The sequence below is a fragment of the Plectropomus leopardus genome, chromosome 23 (genome assembly GCF_026936395.1).
Source record: "Plectropomus leopardus strain MGB_pleo_1.0 chromosome 23, ASM2693639v1, whole genome shotgun sequence".
In the NCBI taxonomy this organism is placed as follows: domain Eukaryota; kingdom Metazoa; phylum Chordata; class Actinopteri; order Perciformes; family Serranidae; genus Plectropomus; species Plectropomus leopardus.
The window spans coordinates 5,423,912-5,450,748 of NC_142198.1; the positions used below are offsets into that span (position 1 = coordinate 5,423,912).

At 40.3% G+C, this 26,837-nt stretch overlaps 1 protein-coding gene across 3 annotated transcripts in view; it reads left to right on the forward strand.

The window, feature by feature from the left end:
- The window catches only part of nrxn2b (neurexin 2b), an 883,386-nt gene that overhangs the window by 409,067 nt on the left and 447,482 nt on the right, over positions 1-26,837 (forward strand). For all 3 annotated transcript variants that reach the window (XM_088073122.1, XM_088073124.1, XM_088073123.1), the window contains 3 exons: positions 4,251-4,412; positions 21,944-22,382; positions 24,809-25,192. In XM_088073122.1, coding sequence (XP_087929248.1) covers positions 4,251-4,412; positions 21,944-22,382; positions 24,809-25,192 — 985 coding nt within the window. The remainder of the gene's footprint in view (positions 1-4,250; positions 4,413-21,943; positions 22,383-24,808; positions 25,193-26,837) is intronic.

Genomic DNA, 26,837 nt, shown 5'->3' on the forward strand with positions numbered 1-26,837 from the left:
AGAAGTATTTGAAGAGCAGCTGGGTGAAAAGCAAGGGATCCAACAGAAGCAGCAAGAAGGATTAAATAGTCCTATTTGTTTTAGTGGCGGCATGTTGGTTGCTTATTCTAGGTACATATGAAAGGAGGAAGGGAAGTGTTTGTCAGTTTTATTAGTTTATATCTAGTACAATGAAGTTCTCACTGGAAAAGGAGCAGAGAGGGATGCTGGAAATGCGTTAATGAGTTTTATTTTTGTATGTATCAGATGTTCTTAGGCTATCACACCAGGCTTTGTTTCAAAAAGGGAACTGTGATCACACAATTATAAAGACTTACTTTCAGGCCATATTGTTGCATATGCTCAGGTCTCTTATCACACGCGAATCCCCCAGCCAAAGAACCCACAGTTATTTTCATAAAGTAATTAAGAGGGTAGGCCGCCATTTCATGTTAATCATTGCTTTAGTCCTGTCAATTACCTTGAATACATTTACAATCAAAGAAACATGAACATGGGTTTTATTTCTTTTTGTGACCTGGATCCAACATTTTGCACCGCAGGGCCTGCCTTGTCTTGGTGTCAAGTAAAATATAACAATTAAGACTTTTTTCAAGCTCTTTCCCCATGCTGAATGATAAAATTCATAACAAAGGAGTCAAAATTGCTCCGAGGGAATCTTAATATTTTACTACTCGTTCATTTGAAAGAATAATCTGTCTGCATTTTGCAAAGGTTTTGAGATAGGAATGCATTGTGATCCCCTCCAAACTGCATGGCTTCCAGGCCAGGAACATCAGGGTATTTCCACTAGCAACCTGTGATATCATCACCCTTTCCTTCCTCTGGCCACTGATGCAAGTGCTTGTAATGTTACCCAATGGGACGAGTGTGCAGTTGGGCTGTAGAAAAGACTAGCTAGCACTCATAAATTATTACAAAGTCACTTCAGAGGAAATACTTGAATATTTGTTTTGCATTGGTTTCTTTTTTTGAATCAAATAAAAATCTTTGACATATTGGGCACTATTTGAACAACCTATAATATGTACAGTCTAAAGTTCATGGTGCAGATGCATTTTGGGCCAACTCATATTTTGCTGGTTAAACAGTGCATAATCTAGGTGCAAAGTAAGGCCCATAGGGCAAACAGGATGCATTTGTTCCCTTAAGTAATCATGGGTGTGTACTGGGCATAAAATGAATTCAACCAATCGCAGTGTCATCTTTCACTCCCTTTAAAAGCCATAGGTGCCTGCACCTACTGATATTTGCATTGCAGATTCTGCAAATTGGAGAAGCAAGCTGTTTCCTGAAGTAAGAGCAGTAATGTCACCACATCAAAAATCATGGAAACTGTAGACAGAGGAAACAGAATGCTGTACATAAGTACCCACAGCATTTCTCTTAGTGGGGAGTCAGACAGCAGCTCTGCTGTGCTCTCTGCTACATTCCCATTTTAGAGAATTTGATTAATATTTTCCTCATTAATTATCTGTATGTCCTTGTGCATGTAACAAGTACAGTACATGTGTTGTGAACACAATCTGAATTAAGTGGCCTTTCAATAGCATGAAAATTCTGCTATTCTGTCTTTAGAACAGTTTTTTGTTTGCCAATGGCACAATCGCCTTCTGCTGCCTCACAATAACAATACACCAGCAATGCGACTTACCACACCTCATTTTAAGACCTACATGGCCATGGCTACAAGTACATTGAACAGTTTGAAAAATTATTCTATTGAAAAGAAAATGGAAATTCACACAAAAACACACACAAGTGTTGTGTATAAATTTTTGTTTAGTGTACATTTGCTTCTTACATCTGCCTAGCAATTACCATTGCAATTGATTTTGTGCTGCTTTGCACCATCAGTGAGATAGGGCCCACTGTTTCTGTTAGATGTTATTTTTCAACCTGTGAACACACATTGAATCTATGGAGTGATTTTTTATGCACCACATACTTTGATAAACCATTTAAGTGGTAGAATCAAGGATGACGGAGATTGCAAGAAAAAGAAGGAACAAGTACACTGCTTATCCCAATTTCTTTCTTTTTTTATTTGGGAATTTTAGAGGTGTCTGGCAGCTAGCCAATGTTAGTCCACAATGGCCCCCAACAGCCCTGAAGATGTACCATCAGCTACCCCCCACAACATATTCTTCCAAATCCCAAAAGCCTAGCTTGGCCATGGAAGATGTTCTTGAGCGCTTTGGTCAACATTTTTAATTTCAGAAAGCGTGCAGTTTATATCTCTACTCTTTGATTTCCTATCCTATCTCCTATTTTTGAGAAGAGGTCATACAGTTGATAGATGGCTTTGGCAAAAGTCAGTAGAAATGTTTTAAGGCGTAACCCCCCAACTTGTTTCTCCTCCTTAGCCACCTGTAGGGTCTCTCCCGTCACTATAGGACAAACGAAGTTGCCCTGCTGAAAGCCTTGTCCAAGATCTTCAAAGATGACCCCAACACACCACCACTGTCAACCGCTGATTCTTCATGCCAGATTCTTGTGGCCAATACGATCGCTCTTTATCTCCAAGTAGTAACAGCAGACATAAAAATGAGTTGCCCTGTTAACAAGGGAAGTACGGAAAAAAAGAAAAAAAAAGTCAAGAAAAAAGAAGACGAGCACTTAGCTGGGGCGACTGATCTGTTGAGTGCAGTTGCTAAGGTTTTTTTTTAGCCTTCTGCTTTGGAATGTTTGCTACATTTCATATTGTGTTCAAGCTTTTGTTGGTTTTTTTTGCTATTCTTTTAGGGTAAATGCAATTTCTGCAGATTGAAATCAAACCTCTAACGGGATGCAGGTAGTTTGTACTAGCATTGCTTCAGAGTGTGCAGAGGTAATGAAAAACAGATGGTCGTGTACACGGCTCCCTGCAGTCCTGTATTTAAGCTGTGTACATTTATGCAGAATAACAGATGTTGAATCAGAGACATGAGTACTTCACTTTCGCCCAGGCCAACTCCATTAGGATAATTAGACAATAAATTGGTCACTAACTGCAAAAATCCCTCCCAAATCAAACAGCATTATTTGGCAGGATGTTTGTGTAGCCGCATCACCGTGGCACTGATATGCAAATACAGCCATGATATAACACAATTAGCCAAATTATACTTATTAGCATTTTCATCAAGTGCTGAAATTTGCTGCTTTGTTATGAGTGTAATGTAAAAAGACAACTCCTGAAAGAACCGAGCGGAGGAAATCCTGATCGTCATGTGAGACGCATTCTAATTAAATGTGAGGATATCTCATGTGTCGTCTTCTTCACTCTTCAGGTATTCTTTTAACTGACAAGGTAGAGTGTGGTGTTACATTTAAAACAGTTGCTTCACCCCATCGTGTAAGGTCTTGTGTAAGGTTACATCAGTACAAGAGGAGTCCTTACACATGCTGTTGTAATTTAGTTTCAAGCTCTTTTTGATCAAGCAATACAAGGTTAGCAGTGTAATTGTACAGACATCAAAATGCTATTTGAGCTTTAAAAAAAGTACAATCTTACAGAAAAGCCTGAAGGAGCCTCCAAATGTACCCTTTATGCATCTGGTTTTTAATTTTTTTTTTCTTTTTTTGGATATTAAGTCTTGATTCTCCATTTCCACACTATCTCATACCATCAGCTTGCGGCTGTGTGTTTGATTCCACCCGGCACTTTCAGCTCTGTGAGCGATCAAACGTGCAGAACAGAATGTGTAACCTTGCACAAAAAAGACAAGACTGGAGGCGATTGAATATTGAAAAGGGATTTATTTTTACTGGTAGTTCATTGACTGAGGGCTGGTTCAGCAAAGGAATATTGTAGAATACTTATGCCAATCAAAGGAAAAAGCCCAGTTGATAAAACTAGTAATTACCTGTAAGATCATGTTTTTCTGGCTGCTGTATTGATTTGTACATTTCTTTAAGATGTACTTATTCCAGCGAAGGATATAGTTAACTTTAGCCATTACTCAATTAAATCAGGAGTCAGTGGTTACACAGTGAGCACAGCGCCGTTCCATTGGTTTTCTCTTAGCAACTGCACTTTAGAGTGAAAGTCCCCCAGTCTGAGCGGCACCAAAGCAACCAACCAAGCGATACCATTTAGGGGACAACACCACCTATCACCGGTGTTTAATCCACTTTCTTCCTTGTTTTTCCTCCTCATTCTTCTAATTTCTCTCCGCTCTCATCAAACTCTGTTTCTACCTATCCCTGCTCTATTTCTTTCCCTCGCTATCGCTCTGTCTGTCTCTTTTGGGCCATGCCTACGCCAGGTGACCATCTCAGTGGATGGTATATTGACCACCACTGGTTACACCCAGGAAGATTACACCATGTTGGGCTCGGATGACTTCTTCTACATTGGAGGGAGCCCCAACACGGCCGACCTGCCCGGATCGCCAGTCAGCAACAACTTCATGGGCTGCCTTAAAGATGTGAGTTGCTCAGTGTGATCGTGCATCGAATATTTACTGTATGGGCTGATCAAGCATGCAACCATGCACACACATTCTTCTTCCCCCTGCCTCATGCTAGCAGGTTACTTACTTGGGAATTGTTCTGATTGTTAGAGGGTTGAGTGTGTTATTATTTAAAGGTATTGTTCAACCTGAACCTTTTTTTCCCCATGGTTTTGTGTCTGGGATCTTTTTTTTCTAATTGAGCAACGAGTTTGCTGTCTTTTGCTGCCATGCAATCACTTGGGGCATTTGTGCACTTTCAACGTATATATCCACAAAAAATGCTTGCTTTTGCCACTGACATACTTAGATTGTTATCAAAAGTGTCTGACAAATTTTGGAAAGGATCCTACAGAGAAAGACATTTTTGTTCAAGAGAAAGATCCCATGTGTTCAGCAGAAAGAAACTCAGAAATAGATGTCACCAAAGTTCATTCAAATAAAAAGCAATTTTCTAATCATAAAATGCTCCTCATTCAAAGTTGACAAAAACAAATAAATCCCTCATAAGGCTATACTAATGTGTCTTTTTACTGTTCCAACAATCACAACAGTGATCAGAGGCAGTCCTGGGTAGTTTTGCGCCCTGGGCGGACATCCACCCCCCCACCCCCCACCCCAAAAAAAGTCATCCATTAACATCGTATTATCTAAGCATAATGCCTCAAATTTTAATAGTTGCTAGTTCAGCAAAGCTAAAAAACAAATACAGTCGTCTTCTGTGGCTAAGTAGCAGCATATTAGCAAGAGGATAATAAATAACGTATAAGCTACTGTTTCATTACATACAATAAACGTCACTCGACCTGCATACCTTTTATCTTTTGAGCGTTTCTCCTCTTCTTCTTTCCCTTTCTTTCTGAACTGGACATCTGATGGTTTCTTTGGTCTTTTGTCCATGATACACCCTTGACTCAATTTAACATCATCACCTTTTCCCTCCGTCAAACGCCCATGTGGTGATGTTCAGCATATTCCTACATGCTCTTATGTTGAAAGGACTGCAACAGGAAGTAGTTCTGAGCGGAAGCTCTGTATTGCGTATTGAGAGTTATGCAGACGCTTGACGGATTTAATGCTGTCAGACATTAAAGTGAGTTCCAGTAAAAACCCGACAGTTGTGGCAGTTTTTACATTTTCACATAGCGCAATAAATGTAAAAGTATCTATGTTAATTTTATGAATGAAATACAATTTATTTGGAAGCAGCTGGGATCATAACAGGTCAGTCTATCCCTCACCCCCTCCTTGCTTTTCCTCTGAGAGTTAAACTCAACCTGCTCACAACCTCTGCAGTTGTGAGTTGATCGCCCTCCTGTCTCCCTGCTGCCTTTTCTTCTGACGCACACAACCTGTAGACATGACTCAGCAGAAAGTTGACATGATAGTAAGGGCGCCCCGCACCTACTCCACTAACGTGACGTGGAAATGAGCGGTAGAAAACTTGCGATTTTTATTTATTTATTCATTTATTTATTTATTTATTTATTTATTTATTTTGCGGGTGCTCGTGCGCCCCCAAATACATTGCGCCCTGGGCGGTCGCCCACATTGCCCATAGCAAAAACCGTCCCTGAATGTGATACACACTAGAAATTACTGTTGATGTGAATTGAGTCTGCGGGGTTTGGTGCTAGCTGTTTCTGGGCTTTTTCTGCTTTCCATCGATCTGGATCAATATACCCATTCACTGACCAACGCAATGTGATCGAAGCAAAGTGAAAACATAGATCCGCATAATCGTCTTTAGGACATGCCTTTATTTTGAAATTCTGTGTCACCGTCAGACAACGTCAGGCCAGGCAGACAGTGGGGGGCAGCCATGGATGTATTATAAGGAAGTCAAGCCGAGAGACAGGGGGTGAGGATAACCCTATTTACTCAGGAATACATCAGCTGTGTGGATATTTTGGATGTCGGAGGAAATGAGGGTCAACAGACACACGTCCTACGTAAACGGTGACTTTATACTAGCTTCCGGCAGCAACACCGCAACATAAACAGTAGTTGCTCTGTTTCAACAATGGCTGAAAAAAAAACTGCACGCAGTCTCAAATTCAACCTTTTCGGGACAGGAGCTGACTTATACCAGCGGTGAGTAGGAAAAAAATATAAGTACTGCATGTAAATTGTGACGCTAAACTCTGCTAACCGCTAGGCTAATTTATGCGGTGCAGAAGTGTTTAAGCTGACAACGTGTGATTAGACAATAAAAAACACCTGCTGTCTGTTCACTTTGACAGTTAATATTAAGCCATAGTTTATTCTTTTGTTAAATGGCCTTGTTATTAAGTCGTGTGTTATGGCTGTTGGGAGAATTTTGCATTTTTGGTTTTGAACCAGTTATTCCTTAAGTTTTGGGAAAAGCAGTAAAATTTTGGCATGACATGTCATATGCGAAAAGTGACGTTTATTGTTAGCTACTGGCAGCAATATGGCAACATTAACATTAGTTGCTCTGTTTTAACAATGTTTGGCTGAAAAAACTTGCATTTAGTCTAAAATTTAACCTTGCCTGGAGAGGCGGTGACTAAAACCAGTGGTGAGTAGGAAAAAAATATAAATAATAGATGTAAATTGTGAAGTTAAACTCTGCTAACTGCTAGGCTAATGTATGCCCTTTGAAAGTGCTTAAGATAGTACTGTAATTAGCACAAAAAACCCAAACACCTGTTGCCCCTGCACCCTAACAGTTATTATTGAGCCAAAGTGTATAATTTTGTTAAATGGTCTTGTTGTTAGCTCATGTTTTATGGCTGTTGCTGGGAGAAATGTTCCTTCAGGGCTTTGAAGCAGTTATTCCTGAGGTTTGAGGAGAAATATTAATATTTTGGCATGATGTGGGATATGTGATAAGTTGCGATTTGCTAGCTTCTGGCATCAATACTGCAACATTAACATTAGCTGCTCTGTTTCAAAGAAAAGCTAGAAAAAAAATTCCTTGCGGTCTGAAATTGGGCCTTGCTGGGAGATGCAGTGACTTAAACCAGCAGTAAGTAAGGAAAAAATATATAATTATACATGTAAATTGCAAAGATAAACTGGCTAACTGCTAGGCTAATTTATACAGTGTGAAAATGCTTAAGCTAATACTGTAATTAGCATGCACCTTGATAGTTATTATTGAGCCAAAGTTTATAATTTTGTTGAAAGGTTTAGTTGTTAATTTGTGTTATATGGCTGTTGGGAGAAGTTGGCATTCAGGGCTTTAATTTTGTTGTTCATGAAGTTTTTGGAAGGGGAGTCATAATTTTGGTCAAAAAGAAAACATTTCCTCTTAAAAAAAAAGCCTCCTGACTGCAAACCCTTAGGGTTAACTTATCCCATATGCTGTTTGATTTGTGTCAGTTGAATCAGTGTAAAGTAAACCTCACTGTATTTTACCGGTTACAATTCTGAACATTATTTAGTGTTTTTTTTTTTTTGTTGTTGTTGTTGTTTGTTTTGTTTTTTTTTAAAGCTAAAAAGGAAGGATTGGCAGCTTCTTCTATAACCAACTTTGTTAAATGGACACACAGTATTGCCTCATATCAACCCCAGGCCCTGAATCAAATGAAATTGAAATCATATCTTGGAAGACTTTGTGACATCTGCAAATTCTCGTAGTCCAAATAATTGAAATAATATCTTATCATGATGAAGCTAGTGATTTACACCCCTAGCAATTCCAGGGCTGTTTGTAGTAAACAAAAAGGATCTCATTATTTAGCAAAAAGGTGAATCTCTGTAGGGATCCCCTCCATAATATTGTAAAACAATAATAATCGCAGGCTGCAGTGGCAAGAACAAGCACTTTAAGTGGATGTACATTGATGGTGCATAATTTCCCTAAGCAGGCCCGGATCATCATGTTACAGACTCTTGGGCAAAAATGTTTAATAGGCCCCTTGCCAACTTGGCATGATGGTCAAGGTTTTTTTTGTTTGTCATTAATAGAAAAGATATAGCATACATGGCATAATTCTGTATCATTATGGAATCAATTCTACGGTGTAAAAATACTAGACTTCAGGTAAAAGTCCTGCATTCAGACTTTAACATGAAGTACAACATCAGCGTATTAACATCAAAATATATTTTAAGTACCAAAAGTAAAGGTAGGCACAATGCAGAAAATCCTATCTATAATATTCCTTTAGTCATATAAATTATATTATTGGATTGTTATTATCAATGCATTTTTATGTTCGTTGAGTTATTGCTGCAGCCGGTAAAGCTGGGACTTATTTCAGTGATTTTATATAACCAACTGCTGGTTAACTTATAACCTATATCTTTAAGTTGTAATATATTAGTTGATTTACATTTTTTCTTTATAGTCTGAATCTGCAAAGTAACTAAAGTTGTCAAATAAATATAGCCTAGTGGAGCAAAAAGTACAGTATTTGTTTCAGATGCAGTGAAGTAGACGTATGAAGTAGGATACATTGTAAATCCACATGTAAAAGTACCTCAAAATTGTATTTAAGTACAGTACTTGAGTAAATGTTTTTTGTTATATTCCACCACTGAAAGAAGGCTAACTAATACAAATTGACTAAAAGCCTAAAAGTGTCTGACAATTGAAAACAAAGCAGCCATTGATTATTATTATTATTATTATTATTATTATTATTAGTAGTAGTAGTAGTAGTAGTAGTAGTAGTAGTAGTATTAGTAGCAGTAGTGGTAGTAGCATGCCTCACACACGTCTCCAAGTGGTGTGGGCCCGGGCATTTGCCCAGAATGGCCATTGGATAAGACGGCCCAGGCCCTGAGTGGTTCCATTACAGCCTCTTTCACTGCTGCTGGCTGCAACCCTGCTCCTCAATATGGGACCAGTTTACAAAACTGTGGTTCCCCTTAGTAACTTACACACAAAAACATGGGAAAATGGGCTCCAAGTTGCAAAATATTAAAGTTACCCTTTAAGATATCAGATGTGTTAACTATTGGCAGTATTAAGGCTTTTTTTTTCTGATTACCTGCTTTCATCAGTTAAAGGGTGCCTCGAAACCAGCAGTAAGCATTTTTAGTTCCATACAAAAAGGCAGTGAAAAAAACCAATCAAACAAACATGGGAATGTTGCAGTGAGAGGGTGTTTGACTGTGGTATGGCGTCATACTCAAACAAACACATTCTTTGGCCACCGTATGTGAGGGTAGGAGGTGTCAGACATGCAGTTTCCTGATTCTCTTTCAAGTATTTATTCCCTCCATCTCCTGCTTAATACACTGCGAACAAAACACATCCACAGGCTTTGTACACACAGTGGGATGGCAGAAAATCATGAACATGAAGTTTCAAATTTATACCTTCAGCCATCCAGGCATAAAGAGCCACATATACAGTAGTAACGGATAAATTGTAGAGGACAGTTGTCTTATAAAAGGTTTATTACTTCAACTTTGCCAAAAAATGACTTTTATTTTCACCAGGGCTTTAATTCACGGTTTAACAAGCTGTCAAGAGGACCAATCACAGCTTAACGTATTATGCCCTTGTAAATGTAATGACTTGTATAGAGGCGACGCAACATGGTGCCATCGCATTTCCTCATAAAACCACGCTGATTGAATAAGTAATTACTTTTGCCATCACTTTTAATGGATTGCACAGTAATCGCCCTATCTCTAACTTAATTATGCCTGTAGAATTACATTTTCATTATTTGGGTTGCTATCAGAAGGATCCCCAGTGGGTCTTAAACTTCCCAAGGCGTTTAACTATCCTCTCTCATCAAGACAAGGCTGGATTTACAGTCAATGTACAGACAGAGAACAGGGGAAGGGAGGAGGGGTGTGAACGGTGAAAACACAGACTATAGCTAGAGCTAACAGCAACAAATAGAGGTGAAAGTGAAGAAGCAATGTGAGCCAAGTGCTGGAAATGAAACGAGCAGATGGTTGGAGAGCAGAGCATTTAAGACTGTTGGTTAGACTGAGTGATCTCCCAATAAGTAGCTAAGCGAGAGGAGATGCTGCACAGAGGAAATGAGGAAAAAAAATAGCTGCAAGTAGAGGAATGAATTAAAAGTTTGATATGTACAGTGTTGAAAATGGAAATGTTTATGCCTCAGTGCCAGTGATAGCTGTGGATACATGCATTATGTTTCTGGGTTGTCTGTCCAGGTGTCCATCCATCCTGTTCTTGTGAAGTGTATTCCTTTTTTCGACTCAAATGTCAACTTGCACTCAACAATGACGTGATTAGATTTTGGTGGTCATATGCAAAAGGTCAAAGTCACTGTGACCTCATCTGTCACAGTCTTGTAAATGCAATATCTCAAGAATGCCTTGAGAGGTTTTTTATTACTTATTTTTCAAATTTGGCACACACATTCTCTTGGTCTCAAGTCTCATGTGTCTAGTCTTCCTGAATTCAAAATCTCAAGAAGGTTTTGAGCTATTTTCTTTAAATTTGGCACACTCACTAGGAATTAATAAAAGATTAGAAATTGATGGTTGAAGATCAAAACTCAAGGTCGCCCTGACCTCACAAAACACATTTATGGCCATAACTCAAGAATGTATCCATCAATAATGACAAAATTTCACACAAATGACTCATGGAATAAAATGAACTAATGACATTTTAACTTCAAAAGGTCAACTTCTCAGTGACATCATAATGTTCTGTAAAAACACTTCTCTGGCTGTTTTTCAGTGCCATAACTAAAGAACAGAAGGGGAGATGTTTGGACAGATACTGAATTGGTGACACTCCTTTTGGGTGTCAGCCTTGAAACTGTGCTGATTTTATATATCTTCGTTGTTGCCGGAATGAGGATGCGTGTGTGAAGCTTCCATGTTTTTACAGACATAGACAGTAAACTTTAACTGGAATTTGACTGGTTTGTAGAGGTTTACAAGCGCTAGGCAGTAATTCTAGTTTAAAAAGATAATGGAGCTGCAGTTGTCAGCTACATATTTTATTGGTTTGCAGACAAAAGTAAGAAAAGAAAAATGGATGAAAAAGTTTTGAGGTAGAGGTAAGATATGGTTGAGAGGGAAGGGAATAGTTTCAGACAAAATCCAGGGTGAAGGGAAGTGTTACTGTAAACATCAGACATTGGCATTCATGTTTGACCTTCTGCCAAGGGCTGCATTTTTCATTTAGCAGGCTGGGTTTGGGTCAGCACTGCAAAACATGTCTCAAACGTTGGATAGTCAAGTATAGAAAAATCAAAATCTTGTTTTCCTCAATTCAGGGGAAGCAGTTTGCTGACAGCATGAGGCAGTCTCTCACAAATCCTATGGGCCTCCTGTAGATAAAGAATTTTAAGACTTCCATATTGTACTGTTGACTCTAGCTTTAGCTGAAAGTGGTAGCAGGTGTGTGCAACCGAGGTCTATGAATAGTGTGATATCAACCAAAGAGATATCAATACCAGAACTTGTAATTTGTCCCTTTTTGAAGGTGTTTTTACAGTTCAGTAAGACATAGTGTTTGATCCAGTTCTGAGCTGACTAGAAGCTGGAGCTTACTGGTTGTTTTTCCTGGTGTTTTTTGTTTCATGGGCTCAGCTTTCACCCGCGGTCAAGCTCTAATGACTACATCAGCTCAACTGAGCCCGAAAGGTAGCCACGCAGAAAAGCACTGAGAAAACCTGCATCGAGAGCGCCAGGTAGAGTAGTACAGTAGCGGCTGAAAATAAAGAGGAAAGCAAGTGGTTGGGGGGTACACAGCGGTGTGTTTCATCCTGTGCTAGTTCAGTGGCACAGCTCGGATTATCAGTGGTGTTATGGTCCGGGGCAAGGCTTTCATGCCGCCACCGTGGTCAAACGCCTTTGATACGCTTGGCCGGTACCCTCCAGGCAGCAGGAATCCAAAGGAAGAGCGCAGCAAAGGAAGAGTAAAAAGGCACCAAAAGAGGCACTGAAGCCTTATGAAGTTTTTATTTGCCGTGCGTGTGTGTGTGTGTGTGTGTGTGTGTTTGTGTGTGTGTGTGTTCGTTTATATGTGTGTGTGTGTTCAAAGTCACCCACATGCTATGATCATACACTGTGTGATGTATGTGTGTGTTTTCGAGGCTCCCAGTCAGAGTGCTGGGGTGTGAAATCATGTCTCTCAGCTCCTCAGCCCCCTAGTCTTGTTTCCACAGATTCCTCTCTTCTCCTGCACGTCACCATCTGTCTCTCTTCCACAACCTCCGCCCCCCCATCTCCCTCCCAGATAGTGACCTTGCTATTGCCCATTTCACACTCCCTCCCTCCATCTCAGTCACTCTCTCTCTTCTTCCCACCTCTCTCATCACTCCCCTCCACCCCTCTCCTCCTCTCATCCTTCCTTTTCTCGGGGGCACTTTTGTGTAATTAAGTCCATGGTAGCGCTGTTGGCACGCCAGCTTTGCCATCCTGACGGCCAAATTAAAAATTGATTTCTTCGACTGATTCCATGCACTGGATGAATGCTCTGGCCCTCCTCCTCGCCCTCGCTCCCTCTCCCACCGTGCCCTTCCAACTTCGTATTGATGCTCTATCTCTTCGTGTGCAGCTTCCTCCGAGTCTCACCTTTGTTGTGAGATAAAATCTTCTGGAGTCGCCCATCGCCCCCCACTCACACCCCACCTATCACACGGAAACATTCATTTAAGACGTTGTAGTTGGATGCATGCTGTGGCAAAGCATGCCCTTTGCCCTTTCCAGTTGCACTTCCTTATCACTAAGGCAACAACACTGCAATGTATAGTATAGCTGAAAGTACATCACACACTTTCAGTGAATGTCACTGAAGTTAATGAATATATAAGGTAGAAGGGCACATGGAAATTGCTGCCCTCCGCCAAGGTCAATAGTCCAGTCTTGTGCAAATCTGCAGCTACTATAGAATATGTCTTGATGTTTTGCCAAACTGTTATAATCATATCAAAATCTGCTTCTGCTGAGGAGAAGCCTTATTATGTCAGCTTTATTTGTAAATTGGAAATATTTCTTATACTTAAAGGAGCTGTATTCACCGTTCAGACCATTAAAATAACAGCAAAATAGTTTTCACTATGTTAAAGATAGGGCCAGGTGATATGGCTTTAAAATAATCTCAAGATATTTTAAGGCTTTATTGTAATACAGGATATATATCTTGATATTTTTGAATGTCTTTAAACTTATGTTATTTATTAAAACATACAACATTATTGAATGAAATGCAGTTTCATTTTTTAATCAGCTAACACTGACACTTTATTTGCGGCAAGCTGACACTTAATTCCCCAAATTCCTTTTTTTTCTTAGCTAGTTCAACAGGACCCATTAGAATAACGGGAAAGAACCATGAAGAACTAACAAGTTGGGAAAAATGATACCAAAGATAATTTCATTGGTGTACAACAACTATGTAGTGGTCAATAAAAAAGGATTTACAGGATCCAGAACATTAACAAAGAAAATTACAGGCAGACCAATTAACTTTCAGTATAAAGACATCAAATATGTAGACCTCAAAAGCATATGGAAAAGTATTCTAATTTATTTTTTTATTTTTATTTTAATTTTTTTTATTTGATATGTAATCCTTTTTAAAATAGCAATATATCAGAGGACATTATAACCTGTTTAAGTCTCGAAACTCCAATTTAGGACATGGAACTAGATATGGGACATACCTGTCTTAACTTAAGACTTAAGTGCAAAGACATGAGACCTACTTGTAACTGACTAAACAATGACTTAGCTCCGCCTCTGCTGCCATTTACTTTATTTTAGGATTAATAGAAATTACTCTGTCAAGGTCAAAGCCGTAGCTTGCTATCTTCACAAAAGTCAAAGAAATAAGTTGTATATCAGCTCTGTGATTGGGATCCACTCCAAAATGTAAGAGGTTCTTTCTTGGCCAATGCTACACCCTTTAATCAAGTTTCACGAAAATCTGGCCAATAGTTTTCAAATAATAACTTGAATTGGCTCACTGTCTTTGAATCTGTGGCAATGATATGGCCTGAAATGTGTCATATTCACAGCCCAATGTACATCAGGACAAAAATTATTTTGTTTGTAATTCTGACCTGTAGGGTGTTAGATTTGCAGAGTTGCTCAATGACAAAACAAATCAATGCAGTCAACCCTGAGGAAGGCTTTGGCCCAGTCACAGTCCATGTCCCGGCCCACACACACATCCTGATTTTAGAAATATCAACGAAGTTAATCCAACACAAAAGACCCTATGGCTCTGCTGCACGAGTCAATGCATTCAGAAGAGATCATTACATCAAAAGATGGGACAAAAACTGTGTTGCTGGACATTATTAACTGATATCCGATGTCGACATTTTGAAGACCTTTGACAACGGTCTTTTAATTAGTGGACAGAGCTGATGAGCATCTCTTCTTTAGCTCGTTATATGATGGGTAGAGACTTGCCCTTCGAGTATTAAAGAGCACATATTAGAAATGTCTGTTTAAAGCCGGTCACCCTGGAGGTTTTGAAGATATTAAAGGAAGGCATATGGTCAAGATGCCAAGTTAGCACATGCGTTTATACAGAATCAGCCCCCGACTGAGTGCACATCGTCCGGCTCTTTTGCTTTACAAAGGCACAGCTTATTTGATCCACTGTTCACAGTTGGCCCTGCATGCCTCACATACCTTGGTCCCCCTATGCGTTGCTCTGTCCCTCTCAGTTTTTAACCTACCTTCCTCTGTTACTGCTGAACGCCTCTCTGTTGTATTATCCTACATTATTTGACATTCTGCTTTTTGTTTTCCGTTCCCCCCAGCTCCTCCTCTCTTTTTATATTTAAATTCTTTTACAGAGACACACTGAGGGACTTAAGTGCCTGTGAAAAGATATCTTGTCACACACTTAATAACTGGCTACCACAGCATTTTCATGTCTTGCGCTTATTGAATTGAAGATGCTACAAATCAAGCCCTCCAGTTCTGCTCTAGCTGAAGATCACATGCTATCAATAGCCGCTCACAGCTGACGTTACAGCGAGCTAATTCTGGCCGCCAGCCTTTATTTTGGCTCCAATTTCAGACAAGTTGGATTCCACCAAATCCCTCTGACATGAGTCTTGACGTCAATTACATATTGAGAGCCGGCATGATAATCTGTCATGTCTTTGTGATGTCCCATCTCTGCCCAATCATCTGGTTTGAGTGCAGTCATGACTAAGAGACCAAATCTTTGTAAAACACATTGTTTGGTGTTCATTAGTATTTTCAAAGACTTCTTGCGATGTCAGATGCAGTTATTGCTACATGTGGCAGCCTCTAGACCCTAATCAGCAATTTGTCCATGACATTTAGCAATCTTTTGTTCACAGCTGACCTTTTAGGTTAGATTCAAGTAGCGAGGGCAGTGCCAGAGTTAAGCTCATGCAGTTTCCAAAATCAAAAGGCACATCCTCTCATGAGCAGTGTGTAATCATCATCACCAAATTAGAATCCGGATGTTTATTTTACAAGGAATTATAGGACTTTTTATGCGGCTATCGGTGTGAAGGAGGGGTCACAGCTGACACGAGCATTCATCTTCTAGGAAACAAGATTACCGCAGCAAATATAATGAAAAACTGGTCATCATTAGTGTTAGCATTGACCCTAGTGTTAATAAGGGAACATTTTGACTTACCAACATCATTAGGACTTGTCCTCCTGCCAACATACACAAAATTTTGTGATAATTTAACCATTGATTGATGACTGAATTATTGATCTGGACTAAAGTGTCAAATGGACTTGTTGACATCATTTTTCATTGACTCTGAATCTGTTTACATCGAAAACAGATAAAAAAATATTCATGCTTTGGGGTGCCTATTAGCTCCGGTGGTAGAGCTGGAGCCGCGTGTGCAAAGGCTCATGTCCTTGCTGCTGCAGCCGCGGGTTCAATGCCAACTGCGGCCCTTCTCTACGTGTAATTGCCTCTCTCTCCTCCTCAGGTATGCAACGGTTTCCAGTTATCACGATAACCGTGGTGAAATTAACCAACAGTAATATCATTCAAAATTTAATTATCATGATACCATGTGTGATCACCGTGCTTTGAAATCACTGTAAAAACTGTTGATGGGGTCCCAAATTAACACCCGCCGAGCGCCAAATGTGATAAAATCTCTGAAGGTTATTTGCCACACTAGCGGGTAAATATTTGTGCCAAAATAGTCATGTTTTAAACTCTGCTGAGAGTCTGTGGTGCATTTTTAGGGGCGCATGGCTCTGCCGCTCTGTGCCGCTGTGTCACTGGCACTCGCACAGGTCTGTGTGGTGCAGCAAAGCCATCTTGAGCGCTACTTGTTCTGTTGATTGTTCTCTGTTTACAGCACGAGACATCAGCTGATCTCTAAACTATCACCAGCCTGGTCTGCTGGGAGCTAAATCTGCGTGCATACTGATGAAGGTTATGAGATATTAAGACAGAGGCCCTGTAAATTGAACCAACACAGCAAACTCTTTTTGCCTCTCACATTGATAGTGTCAATGCAGTAGCTGTTAAAAATATCCAGTATTTTTACTTCAGATTTTGCTCTGGCCTCTTCTCTAAGATTCCATATTGTCTCAATTAATTTTACTGAAGTAAATCAACATGTGAGAAAAAAAAGGCAATTTATTATTTTGGCTTGTGAAAAATATGCTTGGCTGTTTGTTTTTTCTACCAGCCAAATTGGCTGCGATTGGCAACTGATTCAAAAAGTTAATTGTACGCACTGTGTGTGTAATGCCAATAACAGGAAGCTTGCTGATCCGGCAGGGGGTCTAAGCTGTCGGGTCCCCAGAGCTGGGGTTTGTGATGGCTAAATTGGGGTTGTTACCGACTGAGGATTTGTCCCTGGGCCTGCTGCCTGCCTTGCCTCTTGATTCAGCCACGTGGTCTACAGTGACGGAGAGGGAAGTGGAGAGCACACTGCGATTTGAGGCTCAAGCTAACGTTAGCTACATAATCGTGAAGTTGAAGCTGCATGAGCCTTTGGCTCCTGTTTGTTGAAGGAAAGACTATTAGCAACACTTTCTCTGCATGTGTAGGCGGGTTTCCATTTACCCTCAAACTGTTCAAATCGAAATTGTGAATGTAAAATATGCCTTATGGAAACGCGTCAATTTCGAAAAAAATGTATTACAGAAAAGTATTTATGCTTGCTTGGGTGGTATTTCAGGTGATTTGAAAAAAATTAAAAACACTTTTTTTTTATGTTTTTATAGCTCACCTGTTGTCCAACAAGCGTTGCTAAAAAAAAGATGTTTTTGCGTCCTATAAATAAAGCTGCTGATGTTTTGAACATCCATCACTATGCTTCTTGGAATGTTATTGTGGGAGGAGAGGTCAACAACATCACTCAATGGAAATGCAGTCATCTTGCAATTGTGTTTTATCGACATTTTGAAAATATTGCTTAAGTTTTTCGTAAATCTGTAGTGGATACCCGTCTTGTTTAACACTTTGCCAATACGGAAATATTTTGTTTTCATTTATTGTCAAACTCTCCTTGTGAATCTTTTTTTTTGTCTTTGCAGTGTTGTCACCAGTGCTGGAGTAGCAACTTTCTCTGCAGGACTGTAGGCTGTTGAATCAGACTTTTACTATAGGAACGTGCAGATGTGTCTGCATTTGTAGACCAGCCAATAGCAACACCCTCTCTCTGAAACCTCTCTTTTTGATTTGTCAAAGTCCCATCAGGACCAGATTTTTTAAATCCTGAAAATGGAGCCAAGAGCAGGAGCAGAAGTCTAGTTTTCTCCAAGACCCCTTGAATTACAATATGCTCAAAGTTTATTATAGGATTTTTGGGCAAGGACACCAAAATGAAACCGACTCCAGTTTTAAACTGTGAGTTTGCATTCTTCAGCATAGTCACCCAACACAAGCTCTGAAAGTCATCTGGTCCAGCATGTTGCCAGCTTTATTTCCTGCCTCATCTTCTCCCTACATGCTGTATGATCCCTTATAAAGAAGCAGAACAGCAGGCTGCATTTTATGTAGAAACAGAGCAGCATGGATAAACAAAAATAAATACCTCAAAATAAATGAAATGGAAATAAATCTCCCTCCTCCCACTGCCTTTTCTCCCTTTCACCTACCCCTCTCTTTTTCTAACACCTTAAGCCAGGAGAGCTCACGCCTTATTAGCTGCCAGTTTTAGCGTTATCATCGCTAATTACCAGGACTAATCTCTGCTAATGACGACATTATGAGGTGTACAGTACATGTGGTAGCGTGGCCAAGGTGGGAGATAACCAAAGCAGGCTTAAGTTCAAGAATAACCCGGCATATCTTTGTCCTCGCGGTTCATCTGTGCCTGTGCGTAGGTGTGGTGTTTGATAGAGAGGACGAGAGGGAGGAAGGTGGAGAGAGAGAGAGAGAAAGCGAGAGAGAGAGCGTGTGGATGCATGTGGGAAAAAAAAAGAAAAAAGGTAAGATCAGAGGGCGTTTGAAAGAGATACCGTGAAAGACAATGAGGAATGACAGCAGCAGTCTGGTGAAATTAGATAGTCAAAAGCCAATACAGTGAACCGCATTGCACAAGACGAGCCTTTCAGCGGTGCAAATTCGAAAACAGGCCAATGCAAACAAAAGCAAATGGTGACTAAATACACAGATAATTTCAGCGTTCAGTCTTGGGCTGAGCAGAAGTTTGTAGAGACGAAATAGCTATTTATGCCTTAAGAAGCAAGATGGAGGGAATATTCAGTAATTTATCAAAGTTGACTTTAATAGTCTGTCCATAGGAATAGAAATCAATGGCTATGTAAGGAAGAAAATCAATATAAGACTGTATGTTATTAAAGTGATAGTTAGTTAAGATTTCTTGAAGTGAAGTTGTATGAGTTACTTATCCACAGACAATATATTACAAACATTAAATGTCAGTCCCCCCCCCCCCGTTTTGAGAAAGAGTCCAAGAAATGTACTGCTGTAAATGGGGGCCAGCAACAAAGCACAGTTTACCCTGCTAAAAAAAAATCTATATGAGTTTAATTGTTTGTTATATTTAGAGTATTTGCATTGCTTTACCTTAATGTGAACGGAAAAAATAAGCTGTTACATCGCTTTCTTCGAAAGCCAGACTCCGCTGAGAAAACAGTGATTTAGCAACGCTAAAGGACAGGAGCTGCTGGTCTAGTGCTGCTTTGGTACATTCTTCTTAAACCTCATAGCTGCGACGGCGCGAGAAAACAAAGATAGAGGAAACGGCTTCTCTACATTCCTATAACCTGTCAGGGAGGATGTGAGCGTGAAGAGCACTACAATCAGGAGAGAGAAAACACAAACATATGCAAAGAACCCAGCTGCTTCACAGTAGTACCTTGAGGACGGCCTCTTCAAAACGCTGTCTACAGAGTGTTCAACAAATACAATGAGAACAGAAACTATGAAAGACAAGGATAATTTACTTTGCCTTTAGCACTTAATCCATTATAAATGCATATAGTGAGGCATAGACACACACTTTGAGCTGAAACAATAGAGCCATATTTCATCAAAGGCTGACGAAGACATTTACGTTAAGGCCGTGGGCAACATTCACTTCTCCAAGCGTCTGAGTATCCCCCTGGAGCCTTTTAACTTTGTTCCATTAATTGTGCAAACTGTACACACTGGCATGTCTGAGCTACACTTTTAGTACAATAACAAATAGTTTGTACACTTGGATGTGAGTTAAGAGTCTGTACAGTGGTGAACAGAGCATGATTCACTGAGCTGCCGATCTAAACTTCTCTGTTAGGGTGTTGCTGTTTAAAGACAGAAAAACAGATGACGGTGTGGTTTCACACTGCTGTTCAAGAGAACGTCATGTATTTCATTCATGTCTTGATTCATCATTTCCCCGTGCTGACAAGATTTCCCAGCAGCCACTATATCTGACACTTGAAATTAATTTGGGCAATTAGGATGCATCTGCGGGATCTCAGGATTATGGACGAAACCTTCTTCTCTCTTGCAGCTGTGTTTTAAGCTATAGCAATTTGCCATTTCAAAAATAATAATCAAAATTTACTAACACTGCTGCCACTGCTACTGGTGCCATTACTGCTACTTCTATTACTACTACTACTAATAATGATAATAATGTTTTGAATAATAGTAACATAGTAAATAATAATGGCCCTTTATTCCATATGCCATTCAGGCAATGAACACAGAATTATTGTATTAGGGAAAACTACTGCTTTGTAAAATGTGCTCTCTTTTATTATTTTTTTTTTATATTTATATAATTTATTGCTCCTACCTGCCTGTTTGCACTATTGTATTTGTGTTTTTATGAATCTTTGCTGTGTCTGAGCAAAGCCAAAGACAAATTTCCACTGAAGTGGACAATAAAGTCTCCCAATCTATCTGTCTGTCTATCTAATAATAAATGAAAAGGGAGTTAGCAGATCACAGATATAAGCTGAAGTTGGACCATTTATGGCTTCAGGAAAAAGCATATCTTTTTAAAAGAAGAATTTTGTCATCTTGTCCACACTAGAATGTAACAACTCCAAAACCTCCTCAGTACAGGCTACCTTTTTCAAAACACCCACAGGAGATCTCATCACTGTTGATTCCCCCTTGATGTTAGGACAAAAGAACTCACTCTAAGATACATGAATGACACGGGTGATGCTTGGGACGTTAAAATTTTCCTTACTCTCGTCTCAACATATTACCACCATCTGCTGGTTCAATCAGGCCTGATCCAAAATAACCCTTTTTTGGTAGTCTTCGAAAGCAGACACTCAAGTGGACCAAATAACAGCGGGCCAGCAGACGCCACTATTTGTCTTTGAAGAGGTGTAGCAAAGTAGCTGTTTGACCTTTAAGTGCTGACAAAATATTTACAAATGTTTGATAAATACAATTTTTCTGTTTGGTTAAATATTTTTAACACTCAATCAAGGACAAATTAAATTTTAAGATTCAGAAAAAGTACAGCGTGAAGTCAGTTTCTTATAGAAAGAAATATTGCTACTAATTGTAAAATAGCACAACACAGTGTGGAATGGGAGAAAATTTGCTATACTATAATTACGCTCTACCTGTCATATATATTTTATTTGTTTTTTTCAAAGTGATCCATTTATTTTTTTTATTTCCCTTTTTCATTGTGATTATATTGTTATGTATTTGTCTGATTTTTTTCCCTAGCTTTTTGTTTGTGGGATGATAAGTCATCATGCTGTCATCATTGTTAAAATAATGAAACGAAACGAAACAAAAGATGTTTGCAAACCGCTAGTCAGCCATTGTTGTAACTGTTTTGAGCGCATGTGGATTACACAAAGCCTAGAGGGCAAGTACAAATTGAGGAGATGATCATTGTTTTCCAAACACTTCGTTTTGCATCTACACATGGATACAACTCAAAAAAATCGGAGTTTTAGTGACGTAAAACTGTGTTTAGGTGTTAATGAGAGGCCAATACGCACAGGAAAATATCCATCTTCATAAATATCTCTGTGTAGACAAGAACATTAAATCAATTCTAAAACTCACAGATAACCAATGAAGGGCATTAAGGGTTGGTGTCATTTCGTTGCTTCTTTTATTATAATCTTCTGATATCATGATTAATTATAACCTCTCTCCCCTCTCTGCTTACCAGGTGGTGTACAAGAACAACGACTTTAAGCTGGAGCTGTCACGGCTGGCCATCGAGCGCGACCCTAAAATCACCCTGAATGGTGACCTGGTGTTCCGCTGCGAGGACGTGGCGGCCCTGGACCCAGTCACCTTTGAGACCCCCGAGTCCTACATCTCCCTGCCCAAGTGGAACACCAAGAAGACAGGATCTATCTCCTTTGACTTCCGCACTACAGAGCCCAGCGGGCTCCTGCTCTTCAGCCACGGCCGTCCTCAGGGTCCCAAAGAGCAGAAGCCTGGAAGGGAACTGAAGACTGATTACTTTGCCATGGAGCTGCTGGAGGGGTATTTGTACCTGCTGATCGATATGGGCTCTGGAAAAACAAAGCTGAAGGCCAGCAACAAGAAGGTCAATGACGGGGAATGGTGTCATGTGGATTTCCAGAGGGAGGGGAGGAAAGGTGAGGAGTGCTTGTTACGTTGAAACTGCCAGCTGGTGTAGAATTTGTGCATGTGCTAACTGTGTTTGCGTTTTTGTCCAACAATCGATGATCTGCAATTTACAAACAGTCCCATTATTATTTCTGCATTGAGAGACAGATTTCTGACAATTAGATGTGTGTTACACCACTTTAATTTACATTGACCCTTGAAAAATTCATCTTCACAATTAGTAACATGTCAGAAGATCAGAGAGATTTGTACCGAAAGAGTTGATACTGCAGTTATACAATACTCCAGTCGACAATCAACAAACCCTTTTTAAAATATCAAAAAATCACCAAAAAAAATTTAGCCTTGAGGGAATTTCTTCAGATTTGGCACAAGCATTGACTTAGATTCAAGGATGTATTGATAAGATTTGGGTGGTCAAATGTCACTATGACTTGACTCTCAAGAACATCTTGAATGAATTTCTTTGGCACAAACATCCACTTTGAGTTAAAAATGAACTGATTAGAGTTTCTGGGTCAGAGGTCACTTTGGCTTCTCATTCTCATGAATGTGATATCTCAAGACCTTGAGGGAATCTTTTCAAATTTCGCACAAACATCCACTAACAGTGACAGATTAGGTGTTGGTCAAAGGTCAAGCTCACGTTGACTTTGTCCACATCATTGTTGAGAACGCAGTATCTCAAGAACAACTTGGGTGAATTTCTTCAAATTTGGCACAAGCGTTCACTTGGACTTAAGGATGTACTGATTAGAATTTAACGGTCACTGTGACCTTGTATCCATCTCATTCTCGTGAATGCAATATCTCAAGAGTGCTTTGAAGGAATTTCCTCAATTTTGGCACCAAAGTCCACTTGGACTCAACACTGAACTGATAAGATTATGGTGGTCAAAGGTCACTGTGACGTCAAAAATATGTTTTTGGCCATTACTCAAGAACTAATAATGACAGCATTTCACACAAATGTCTAGTAGGATAATATTATGAATTGGTGATATTTTATGTATTTGCTCCACTGCAAAACAGCCTTTCTGGCCTTTATTCAAAGCTATAACTGAGGAACAGAAGGGGAGACATTTGGTCAAATACTGATAAAATTATTGTTAACACTAATCTTGGGTGTCGGTCTTGAAACTGTGCTGATTGTATAGATCCTCTGTGCTGCCGGGGAAAGATGTGTGTGAAGCATCCTTGTTTCAGAATTTTGTAACTTCCTTGCATTCACGTTTAAAGCAATGTCAACAGCATGGCTAATTATGAGCGTGGACAGACATGGATGTCAACTGTAACGACAACTTGTGCGGTTCCTGGAGGCATACAACTGTGAGCGGTAATTCTAGGCCTGTGCACGCTTGTAAATGCATTGAAATAGCAAAAAAATAGCTCTTCAGAACTTGCTAACTCACATGCATTTGTTCTTATTCGCACCTTTACAGTTGAGACTAAGTAGCTCCACACTATCTTAGAATACCACAAATGTGCACTCTCATTAAACATGTGCATAATGTAATGATATTCCCCTTGTTTTTTGTAGCTTCTTTAGGCAGCTGTTTGGAAGAGTTCACTGGATTAGAAGCACTTGGATAGTGTTGCACATTTGTCACAGAAAAGGAGACTGAATTGGCCTTGACACAATCTAAGACCATCTAGCTCTCCATGCTAATCCAAGCATGTTAAGACCAAAGCTAAGAAATGGTCACACATGCTATTAATGACACTGTGGAATCTGTTGATGTCAGTTTATTTTTCTTACATGAAGAGACTTGATGTTTGGTCTGAGCGTGGGCACAAACAGGGGCATCTGCATGCTGGAGTGTCTGGTGTCTGATGAATGATCTGTAGGTGGGCAAGCACCTAGGACATTATATCTTCCCCTAATGGCGTCTTATAATGAGGAAGGGTGTGAACGAGTGTGTGTGTGTATGTGTGTGCGCGCATGCATGTGATCTCACTGCTGCTCCTGCTGTAATTGGCTTTTAATAGAAAATTAAGACGGAGTCGTTAATCACAGAAAGATAGAGGGCCTTTTGTTTCACCCACTCCCTGCTGCATTCTGCTTCCCTTCTCCTCCATTTAGCCTATTACAGACACATTAGACACACACGCACATACACTCCACCATCATCTATTCTCCCTGTCTCTGGTATGTCCCTCTGTCTGTGCTCTATGTCCCTAAATTATCCACTTGCTGCTCCTCCCTCCCAACAATTCACTCATTTGCCCACTCACTCAACCACTTGACCTCTCGTCCACTCACCCACCTTTCCGGACCACACACTACTTTATTGTGCTGTACTGTGTCATTGAGTCATTAAAACACACTTTTAATCTCTCACTTAATACAAGCATGCTCATATACATGCAGACAACTTCACAACATTAAAGACTTTCTTTATTAGGTAACTTGTTTTTTGTTTCTGTGTTTTAGGATCTATCTCCGTCAACAGCCGCAGCATGCCCTTCAGCTCCCCAGAGGGCAGTGAAATCCTGGACCTGGACAGCGATATGTACCTGGGCGGGCTGCCCGAGTCCAAGTCAGACCTCATCTTGCCGCCTGAGGTGTGGACGGCGCTGCTCAACTACGGCTATGTAGGCTGCGTCCGCGACCTCTTCATCGACGGCAAGAGCCGCGACGTCCGCCGCCTCGCAGAGATCCAGAGCGCGTTTGGTGTCAGCAGTTTCTGCACCCGTGAACTGCAGAAGAGGTGCAGCAGCGCCCCCTGTGGCAACGGAGGTCTGTGCAAAGAGGGCTGGAACCGCTACATATGTGATTGCATCGGCACCGGATACCTCGGGACCAACTGTGAGATAGGTAAGGAGGGGGATGTTGGAGGGAATGGGTGTCTTAATGGGTGAAGGGACCAAGACTCCGAGGTCTTTCAGCGCACTAGAATTCATAGCAGGTTCAAAAACAGCATTGCATCAATGTAGATTGCAAGAGCAAACAGCTGACTTATCTAAAGTCCTGTTACTTCAGGGCACAAATGGGACATAAGACTTGATCTTTTCTGAACAAAATTTGTCATCCTAAAAATATGACAACAGCCAACCCATCTGCCTTTTTACAGATATGTTTGTTGATCTGACATTAGGCTAACCCTTGATGTGGCTATATGTTAGCCAGCTAGTTAGCTGGCTTTTTGCTAAGATTAGCTAACTTAAGTGACCATACACAATGCAGTGTTTCCACAAGGATTGTGACAGACCTTCAGCCAGATCTTTAAACCATCCTCAGTATTTGGTTTTCTTTTCAAAATAGATAAGCCTAGCAAATACTTCTAAGTATAAAAGAGAAAAGGAAAAGTTGACTGAGGTTCTACCATGTTTCAAGCTTGCTCCACTGTTGTTGGATAACAGAGCAAAAAGGGGCAGAGCTAGTTGTGCTATACAAAATTCAGAAAAGACATGCCACTGCATTATTCCAAACAGGACACGCTGATGGATACAATAACCATTAGTACATTTAAGCAAATACTGACTTCTTATAATCATGGCCTCATACACCACAGATGGTCAAAACATGGAACTATGAAAACTTGCAAAATTGTTGATGTTTTACAATGTTTACAGAATAGTGTTGTAAACTCCATCCAATAAAACAGAGCCAGAAAACAAGTGTAGAATGAGCATTTCAACAGTGTGCTGCCTTGTATTTCACTGAACCAAGCAGCTGCTGTATGGGTAGAGTGAGCACTCCACAGGGAGTGAACCAAATGCCACCCGAGGCTGGGTGGCATTAGGGTCCGCTGGCTGGGAGGGGGAGAATGGTAGCTGAAGCACTGAGGGGCCGGCAGCAGTGTGATAGAGCAGCGGGGCCTACTGCCGACATCTGTGTCAGTCACGCAAACCCAGGTGGCGCGTACGCCACAGCGAGGGGAGGTGAGCCAGTCAAATAGCACCACGTACGTCTGATTCATTCCAATTAGCTGCAGGCGCCTCGCTTCATGGTTTGTCTTTGCACGTCCACAGGGGTGAGTGAGCCATGACAGTATGGGATTTTGAGGGACAAGGAGGGTAATGAGGGAAGGAGAGATTGGATTCAAATCAGGACAGTGGAGGTAGAGGATGAAATGTCTTTATTTTGAAGGGTGATATTTTAACAGTTTTGTCTTTGGGTGCTTAGATGACAGGTTTGGTTTCAGTGAAACTCTTTTGCCATCTAGTGGAGCTTTGTGTTACTGCAGGGATGTGGTGCAAGGAACTTTTTTTAATAACCAGCCCTATATTTCTCAGGCTGAGTGCATAGATTAACAGAGTGTAAGGAAAATCAATGATATTGACAAGATGAAGAAAACCTAGAGGATATTACAAGATGCCTCCAAGCCCATGAACTGAAAGCATCGATGGTGTTTTGAGCTGGTGTTAATGAATTTTCTTTGCGTGCTACTGATTGCTTTGATAGAATAATGTTTTAATGGTATTTTATCACATTTTATGTAAGTGAGGTTTTAAAAAAA